Here is a 10,400-nt window from a genome sequence, read left to right as displayed (position 1 = left end):
TTTATGCGCAAAATCACGGCGTCACCTAAATATCAATGAAAGTAATTCTAGCATATTTATGCGTTTATATTTATGCCGGACGAAAAACATATTGATATTTCTTGAGAATATACGTAATTTATTCCAGTTATTTAATTTTGTTCTGTATGAGTGCTAACGCGTCACTACATACCCTCATTTTTTGTATTTCCTAGTCGAAGAATGAAAAGCTTATGGTGAATGCACCAGCTGAGAGCATCGGTGTGGCCCAGCGAAAAGGGTGGATGAATATTGACTTTTTTTGCAATATCTAAGAATATTCGACAAAGACACATGTGCAGACGTTCCAGAGTGTGGAGATGGCTACATATGTGATCAATGCAGGTTATTTTGAAATGTCCGGTACTAGGTGCCACTGTTTAAAATCATATTTTTGATACCAAAGTTTGATTGATAGTATTAATTATTTTTTAGCGGTTTTGTTAATTTAGTTTGATTTCTAACTTTGTTATCTGACATAAATCATAATTTAATAAACATTTCGTAAAATACTTTTTGATATATTTATAAAATAACCTTAGGTGTCCGCCACTAGGAGACTTCCCCCTATAAAAATTTTCATTATCGATTTTTTGCGATTACTATAACTTACCCTACGGGGAGTTAAAAATTGCAATAAGATAGAAACAGAGAAAATTTAATACCGGAATACAACTTCTGGCTAAAAAATTACACTGGCCTTGCGAATTAACTATATCAATCTATAGTATGTATTCTATAAAAATTCCTAACATGTAATAAATTACAAGAAACAGCAAAAACACACACTTTCTAATGTAGGTTTCACAATACATTTCAATTATTAATGTTCTAATATAAATTATTAATCATTATTAATCATAATGTTGCAATAAAAACTATGCAGCACATTAAATAAAAATGTTCCATTAAATTATTTATTTTCTGAAGAAAAACTGATATTGTATTTAACATAATCGTGAGAAGCTTATGCAATTATTATACAGGAATACATATTTTAATTACATTGATTTCTTCATTACATAAAAAGATAAATATACAGACTGAAAAACAAGAATCTAAGATGTTGATGTGTGAAATTTTTGCATCGGATTTTTTCCTAAATAAAAAACCATCAAGAAATTGAAGCGGCAAGATTTGGTATGAAATCTCGAAGTAAATTTAAATAACTTTTGATTAGAGAGTTTTCATTTGTGAAGAAAGTGTATAGATTTAATTTAATAAAATTAAAACATGGTTTGGATAATTTTAGTGCTGATTATCTATTTTACAAGAGTTCTACATTGTTTTATGGTTTTTGTGATACTTTTTGCATAATCAAAAATGTTTCAAATAATTACTTTCTAAGTGTATTGTATGCTATCAGTGTATTGTAAGTTTTGACATTCAAAATCATAATTACTCGTTTTATTTATTATATTATTGAATAGATTGAATAAAGAAATTTTTTCAAACATAAAAAGGGTTGTAAAAACAACTATTAAAACTAAAAAAAGATTAATAATATGATGCATTAAAAACTATCTGAACAAACAACAGAGACAAATTCTACCAACTTATGATGAGTTTAACAAAAATAAGCACCAGGTAATTATTACCAGTGCTAATGCTCATAAATTTGTATTTTACAACTTATAACTATTGGTCAATTTTGATTACAAGTTACTTTCAATTAATTATTTGCTAATAAATTTTATATTTTAAACGTTTATTATTTGCTAATAAATTCATTTCTTTATACTTGCTTGAAAATTAAAACGCACATAGTAAATAATTTTCAATGAACATATTGTTATATACAGAATATATTTTTCTCAATTCTGTGCAGTTAACTGTTTTCTCTACAAACTCGGTTAAGTGCAACTCTATACTGTTATTATATAACATGCATTGTAGGGGAGACCAGGTTAGAAAGTCATTGCAAATATATGAACTAACTAACTAGTACTATTTTGTCACCTCCAAGAACCTTAGAACTTAATAATTTAGCCCTAAGAAAAAATGCAGCAATTATGTGGAAAATCTGCACACTATTTCTTTACCATTTTGACAAAATCAGAGGCATCGACAATTATCATACACGTATACATAACCCCGTTGGTTCTTCATAAGTATACCCGATTTTTTTTTTGCAAAATTTTATTAAATAATCAAGTAATGTATTGCCGAACTAAAATAATTTTGGATTTTCTCCATGTTTGCTCCAAAATGTCTATTGGTCGAATTAGACATCGGTCTTTCATTAGTGCTTTACGGGTAATGTTAAGTTAAATAAGCTTGAAATATATCTGAATAGTCCTTAAAATTTTCATTTTTGTTCGAAAAACTTCGTTATGATATCATGTAAGAGCTTTGGTAACGACTAGCCTGATCATTTATTCCTAGTATATTTGATAATTTATAATACCACAAGTTTAAAAATTTAAGATCTAATATAACATGTCACATCTGCATCATCACAATTCTAGTTGATATATCTCATACATATTTTTGTATTGCGTAAAGCTTCTACAACTCGTATGATAGGTAAAATTGGAGTATATAACTTTATCTTAAACAAATTTTAAATTAAAAAAAAAACATGTCCATAGAAGACAATTGGGCATCCCTTTCGCCACTCAATTTCCATCTATTACAAAATATTTAGTTCCTATTATTTTATTAAAATGATCAAGTATTGATCTCAGTTAATCTTTTATTAGTGATCCAGTAATAATTTATAATAATCGTCTTATAGTTTCTTATTTAACATTCACCCATAAATCTCTGGTGTACTTAAAAGTAAGATATAGATTTTGCATAAGTGTGCATAATAACAAATTGACCAGAAGCGTTTTTTCATTACTGTGAAATTAACAGTTAAAGAATTCGAAAAAGTTTATTAAAAAGTACTCGACAATTTTCATAGCTTTTATTATTATTTAATGCTTGACAAATTTTATATATTAAAAAAACGCAAAAAAAAAAAATCAACCGGAAGCCATCTATTTTTGGCGATAGAACGCTCAAGCAATTATAATACTAATTGATTTTTTTAGAATTTTCAACTTTAATAAGGTTCAATTATCTTCATTACGGATATCATTATTTACATAATTAATACCTAATTTCATTTAATAATATTTCTTCCCAGAAATTAAAAAACAAACTTCTCTTTCGGGAAGTTAAAAAAAGTTATGTCCTAAAAAACACAACCCATCATTCCAAAACTTAATGAATTAAACCACTTTTCGTACGACCCTATTATTTTAAGATCGTCGTTTAGAATATCATATACTCTTGTTAATGAAAAGTTTCACTAAAAATATTAAAACATTAAAAAAAGTTTCAAAAAGCTAATTGCGATGAAACGGCTCGACCGATCTTTGTCAAAAACTATTCAGCACGATTCCCAAATTATATCTTAGAAACGTATGTTTGAACTATTAAAAATTGGTTATGAATTTATTGCGCAAAACGAATAAATTCGTACTTTTCTGCCAATTCTGAAAAACCAACTCAGCCGATCGTCTCGCAAAAAGCTAGTGTTTTTCGAGTTTGATACACTTTTTTTGAAAATTTGGTCTGAAATGATTCAGAATGACTTGAAACGTCGAGAAAATAAAATTAGTAAATCGGCTTTCCTGGCAAAAAATTTAACCTCTCCTTCGGTTCGTTAATTATTTCATAACACTGATGCAAATGCAATATTATAATTTAATATAATCGAGGTCTATACTTCATAATAACTAGAATATCTGAGAATGGATTAAATTTTTTTTCCAAAATTTTTCTGGATTGCCCAATAACATACTTGAGAAAAAAACTATTTTGACCAAATCATCTAAAATTTTATTAGAATTATATTGTATTAATTAATATCCCATTTATGAGCGAAATCATTGGATTTAACCAATTGATTGAACCTTTAGTCCATTAATCTTAATCTCGTGAAGCATTTTTAAATATTTTTCACCCTCTCACCCCTTGGTGACACGAGATTATGTTTAATATTAGCCTTTTCTTAGAGCCAGCCTAAAATTTTGGATTTTTTTCAGAATTATTTTAAGTTTTTTCAAATTCAGGTAAAAAATAAATGCATTTGATATCTTATGAGGACCTCCCTTTCCCACGTAATATATTGATATTTTTTTGTGAAACCCCTCTCCCCCTTTTAAGCCTCGCGTGATTAATAGATGCAAACATTAAGAATATTACGCCCACTGAAATCTGCAATTCATAAATTCCTATACCATACAATTGCAATCCAATCCTTTTCTCCTGCACCACATTATTAATCCCGTCCTTGTTTGCAACATAACAAATGAATGTATCTCTGGACCGTTATAGCGATACAGAGAGAAAACAAGATCAGAACAAAGGTTAAATATAAATCGTCAATTAAACGCTCAGAGCAATAGAACACATCCGCCATTAACATTAACCAGAATGCATCCTTTAAAGACGTCCAGCCGACAATAATTTATGAAGAACGAATCGCGGCCGCCTGCGTCTCGGAACTCCAAGGCCCCGAGGGCTTACGTCTGCGAAAATAGGGGAGAACGGGGAAATAGATCGGAAGGATCAAAATAATTGCTAATGAGTAGGTATGCGCCTGGTAAAAAAGTTGAAGGCAAGATGTTGAAGGCAACTTGGAAGTACGGTGATCAATTTTTTAGATGCAACAAATATTCTACAGTTCTTTAATAAAAATGATAGGAACTTGGTTTTCTTTATCTAGGTTTTTACCAAGTTGGCTAATTAATAAAAGAAAACAAATTATATATCGCAAACAAATATTCATGCAGAATCCAAACAAATACAGCGCATATATTAGGTGAAGTAAAAAAAAAACATTATCTACATATATATAAAAATAAGTCGGGTTTTCCTTCCTGATGAAATAACTTCCTGACGACAGAACGCACGAACCGATTTCGACAATTTTGCATTCGTTAGAAAGGTCTCGGGCTCCGCAAGGTTTATAGCTAAGAAAATTAGTGGTGCATGGCATCGTGCCCTAATGAAAATTGCTGGAACTTCACGCACCGTAATGAAAAATTCGAGTAATGACATTAGTGAGAATTATCATAATTATGCTTGATTAAGTCAACGAGCAATTCTTGCCGCCAAGAAATATGATGTACACGCACTGAATTTCACCATTCAATCAAAAATTGCTGGCGATTTGGTGACATACCATGATTCCGACTGGTCTTCCGTTTGACTTCAAACGATTGCAATTTCCAGTTCGCCTTGCGTTCGCAAAAACAAGTCGCAAGGCCAATCGCTTAGTGTTTGCGGGATAAAATTTCAAATAGATTATTTAGAAAATCATTGTTTTTCACATGGGCAGTTATACGTTGCCTGTTCACGAGTTGGAAAACCATCTGCTTTGTTTGTGTTAACGTCAGACCAAAAAACAAAAAATGTGGTTTACCAAAGTGCACTTCAATGAAACGGATAATTGGCGGATTCACTTTCATTTACTTAGAGAAGTTCAACTAAAAAACACTTCATTATTGTAATAGAAATGAATTCATTACTGTTGCATAATACAATCAAATTTTTCCTTTTCAAATATAAAACAAACAAAAAATTTCTTAATCTTTCTCACGAAATCATCAGGTGGCGAAACGGAGTTCGTCGGGTTTGCTAGTTTCTGTATAAAATTGCCATTTTGAAAGTAATGTCACTATGCCTCTCCCATAGAAACGAACCACCCTATTGGCAAAAAAATTGAGGCAGTCGGTCGACAAATTTTTCACCACCAAAACTATTCATTATGGACAGGAACAGTTGGTAATCGCTTGGTGTTTCTCCAGGAGCTTCTGGAGAGTCCCTATCAATGTGTTGTTATGATAGAACACAATTACTCTATTTACTTTTTACTTCACCTGATATATATCACCTAACAAAAAGGATTACAAGAAATAATGTGTCTATAATCATGTTACCAACAATTAACTCCCAGTAGGCTAAGTTGTAGTAATCAAGAATGTATTGTATGCATCTTTTTACGTTTCAATGCCTTCAGAACAATTTGGCATACCTCAGAAGAAATTGATGTGCGTGTGATCAATTCAGATCATTATTATTGATTTAAATATATGTAGAAATATTGATGCTGAGATGACAGACAGATCAACTACTAGACCAGTACGAAAACAGTTACATAGACAGGTAGACAAGTTGATAGATAGATAGGTAGTCTGATAGAATAATAAAATATGGACGAGTAGGTAGGTAGAAAGAAAAATAGATAGACAAGTAGGCAGATAAACTGATAGAGAGATAAGCAGGTACAAAAGTAGACAAATTGAAACTTACACAGGTAGATACTTATTTAACACTAGAAAGACGGACGCAGTCATTTTGACTGTTTTCCATTTTCAAACATAAAAATAACTATGTATTTGAAGTCGCAGCTTCGTGAAATTTTGTGACTTTTTATACAACATATAAATGCGTGGATAAATCGTATTATTTGCCTTATCTCACTTTTATTTTCAATATTCTTACATGTTATGCCTGCATGGACGGAACACAGTCATTTTGACTGCTATAGAAATTTTACATAAACAAACGGCTTTGTTATTGTATTGCAAATCGGTATCTCGCGATAATTCATCTCGAATGAGCCATAATGCATTTGTTACATAGAAATAACCAAATTATGGTAAGTATTGACATTAGACCAGTCTTTTTCACATAGTAACTTTCAGTATGACGCGTTGTTCAGTTGATTTTTTAGAACTTATAAATAAAATGTCGAAGAGAAGTGAATTGTTGCAAAAGCTAACACACATAAGTGAAGAGTGTTCCGACATAGAATAAAATGCAGAAAATTGGGCACAATCATCTGAAGATGAATTGGATTATATTCCACGTGAATCATCTGATTCTGAGGGTAGCGATGAAGGTGATCACTATTGATGAAAATGAAAGTGCCATCAGTGTATGCAGGAGGGTGCCAAGTGGCTCAGAAACTGATGAAAGAATTCAAGAAACGGAAACAGCTGTCGAGGGTACTGTATGGACAAAAATTGCCGAAGGTGGTACTCCAGGAAGGTCATCATCTAATTGTGTCTTCAAGGGTGTGAAAGGGCCAACAAGCTATGCAAAAAAGAAAATTATAATAAGTGATCTTGTCAGTGCATTTTTGTTGATAATAGATAATTATATTATCAAACACATAAAACAGTGCACAGAAGAAGAGGGCAGTCGAATTTCGGAGTACGATTGGACAACATCGTTACCGGAAATACGTGCATTTATTGGAATTTTATATGCTCGTGGGGCCTATGAGGCAAAAAAATTGAAATTGACATATTTATGGTCAGCAAAGAAGACATGGCAGATCAAAGGTAAAGAAAATATACCGTGAAATCCAGTTCCAATCCAGTAGATGACCTCTGCAAATATTTTTCAATATTTTGGATTTGGCTGCGATAAATGCCTGGATTCTTTACAAGGAAGCGACAGGAATAAAAATCCAAAGAAAACAAATCCTTAGAGAACAGTTTTTGTTTGAATTGGCAGAACAGCTTTTCGCGGACTACACGACATCAACACAAAAAAAATCAAAGGAAAATGATGACCCACAGACACCATGCAAATACCAATAGAAATAAAAGAAAATTTTGCTAAATAAGACTTTGTAATAACAATAAAACTAATAATACGTGTCAAAGTTGCAACAAACATGTTTGCGGAAAATGTATTCATAAAAACATCTTAAATTATATTTGCATGAATTGTAAAAATAATGAACTTCTTTTTCAGAAGAACTATTTTTTTATTTTTAGCACTTATAGATGATTTGTATAAATGTAAATAGTACATGAAATAATAAAAATTAATTTTAAACAAATTTCTAAACGCATTATTTATTTTTTTCACGACGCAGTCATTTTGACTGTTTTCAGGCAATGTAGGTATACTCAATTCGTCCGTCTTTCTAGTGTTAATATTATACAGGTAGACTGCTAGACAGACAGATCAGACAAAAATCAAATATTTAATGATTAAATCAATTATTTATACATGACTGAAAGTTCGTGCAACATGCCAAAATGGCACTTACATCTATTTTAATTTGAAACTTGCTTTCTTGAAATTTTAGTTGTTTTTTGATTTCAGTGAGAATATTAATGAATGTGGAATTTAAAAAAACATTAACAAATAATATTAACCCTTACGAGACACGGCACCGATTTCAAAACAATCTACTGTACCGGCTGTAAACTTGATTTCATTGTGAATGTTACGCAATTTGTTTGATAAAAATTTGTGGTCATTGAAAAACATACATTTAGAATATTAATTTATTTTTGATCATTTTATAAAGAATAGTGACGCTCAAAACAATTTCCAAAATGCATAGCTGGTTGATTTTGACATGTTTTACAATAAAATGTTGTTCGCTGCCTTTCTCCTGGTGCTTTTCTGTCAGAACAGACAATACAATCCCTTTTTCTTTCTCTCGCATTTAGAATATGCCATTGATTAGTCAGTATATTTGTTCATTTTTAACTTCCCCGTAGGGTAAGTTATTGTAATGGGCCGAAAATCGGAATTGAAAATTTTTACATTTCTCGACGTTTTGAAGGTTTCTGAACGTTTTGGCATACCTCAGAAAAAATGGATGTGTGTGTGTGTGTGTGTATGTATGTATGGATACAAATTTTCGCCCACGTTTTCGGGCGTACGGATCAACCGATTTGAATGGTTCAAAAAACATTCGATTCCTATTGACAGGGAAAAGAGCTGATTAGTTTTTGGCAAAGGCAGGTCCAGCTGTTTCGGAGATACGGAGCAAAGAGTGCAGAAAATAGAAATCGAATTTTTGAGAGAACGGAGTATCCGATTTGAATGATCTAAAAAACATTCAATTAGTAATGATTCAGAGAAGTGCTTATTAGTTTTTGGCAAAGGCAGGCCCAGTCATTTTGAAGATACGGAGCTAAATATGTAAAAAATGACAATTTTTGAGAGAACTAAGCGTCCGATTTAAATGGTTCAAAGAACTTTCTGCTTGTCTTAACAAAAAAATTGATTTTGGAAAAAAAAAATTTGTTCGAATTTTTTTTTTTTTTTTTTTTTTTTTAGTTTAGTTTTTTGTATATCGAAAATATTTCAGATTTTATTTTTAATTTTGACTATAGTTCTAATATACTTTACAAATAATTTCAACTCTGCAATTCAGTTTATATAATTCTTATAAATATTAGACAATGTTACAATATTTATAATAATCTATTCGAAAACATTCAGTATTCCACGAACATTTCGTTACGGTACGAGAAGTTCCAGCAATTTGCCTTAAGGCACGATGCCATAATTGCCTCAAGACAGAATTCCACTTACAGCTAGTTATCATTTTAATATGATAATAAATTGCATCAATAAGTGCTTAATATGAACATGAACCATTAATACAATTTAAATGAGCAGCATGCTTATCTTAAGTCTTAAGTGTTTTATTTTATTACAATAAACCTCTATCTCCTCTATACCATTCTAGACTTTTAATATTAAAACTAGAACATGTAGTTTGCATGAAATAAGTGAAATAATACAGGTGATGCCTACGCACCGGCTTATTAGAATTATTAACGATTCAGCATTGCATTCTGACCGAATGTAAATTGTCGGCATAGATACAAACGTTTAAATGGTTTGTTTAGATAAATAGATAAACTCGATAAATAGTTTAGATAAATGGCAAGCCCACAGCCCTACATCCACTATGGTAAGATAGAATTGCATTAAATTAAGAACTAGTGGTAACTGATGGTATAGTACTTCAAGGCAAACTGCTGAGTTCACTCTCTATAAATAAACATTAGACAAAAAATCATGAACAAATCAAAATTTAACTAGTGGTGCATGGCATAGTGCCTTAAGGCAAATTGCTGGAACTTTCGTAGCAAAAAAAAATTTTTTTTTAACTTAGAAAAATTTAGATTTTTTGGTAAATTTTAATATTTTTTTTAAAAAATGCCTTTTTAAAAAAAAGACTTTTTGAAAAAAATGTTTTCTTTATTTTGAAATATTTTTAATATTCGAAAGAACTTTAAGCTTTTATTTCAAAGCAATCGTACTGATATAGCTTCGCATAGACAAAATATCGAAGTGCGTAAACGCCTCGACGCCGTCTAACGGCGATTATTATTATACTAAAATCAACATAAAATATCTAATAATTTGATGTGCCTATGTGTTATGAACATTTTCTATACTTCAATTATGACTTCATCCAAATGTTTACATATCAATTATCAAAATCAATATTTTTTCAAAATCCTTACACTTTGCACTGTGATTTTCTAGTTGCTCTTCTAATAAAAATATATGCAAAATGGTTTTTGCGAAGAATCACAAACGCTGTTTGCAAGAAC

The 10,400-nt window shown here is 30.8% G+C and overlaps 2 protein-coding genes across 2 annotated transcripts in view; one reads left to right on the top strand and one right to left on the bottom strand.

Moving 5' to 3' along the window:
* The window catches only part of LOC113386946, a 729,443-nt gene that overhangs the window by 650,390 nt on the left and 68,653 nt on the right, over window positions 1-10,400 (bottom strand). The gene's annotated exons all lie outside the window — the stretch shown is intronic.
* Window positions 6,914-7,384, top strand: LOC113386920. Its single transcript, XM_026624680.1, has one exon. It carries the CDS (start codon window positions 6,914-6,916, stop codon window positions 7,382-7,384), a length of 471 nt encoding a protein of 156 aa, XP_026480465.1.

Source organism: Ctenocephalides felis, unplaced genomic scaffold, assembly GCF_003426905.1.
Source record: "Ctenocephalides felis isolate EL2017-DRISC unplaced genomic scaffold, ASM342690v1 CF-g0.4_SCAFFOLD_00845, whole genome shotgun sequence".
NCBI classification, from domain to species: Eukaryota; Metazoa; Arthropoda; class Insecta; order Siphonaptera; family Pulicidae; genus Ctenocephalides; species Ctenocephalides felis.
The sequence above is the reverse complement of the archived record's forward strand: the minus strand, read 5'-3'. Positions and strand labels throughout refer to the sequence as shown.

Excerpts from the sequence above, each read along its gene's own strand:
- LOC113386920 (XM_026624680.1), top strand. The coding sequence starts at position 6,914 with ATGAAGGTGATCACTATTGATGAAAATGAAAGTGCCATCAGTGTATGC.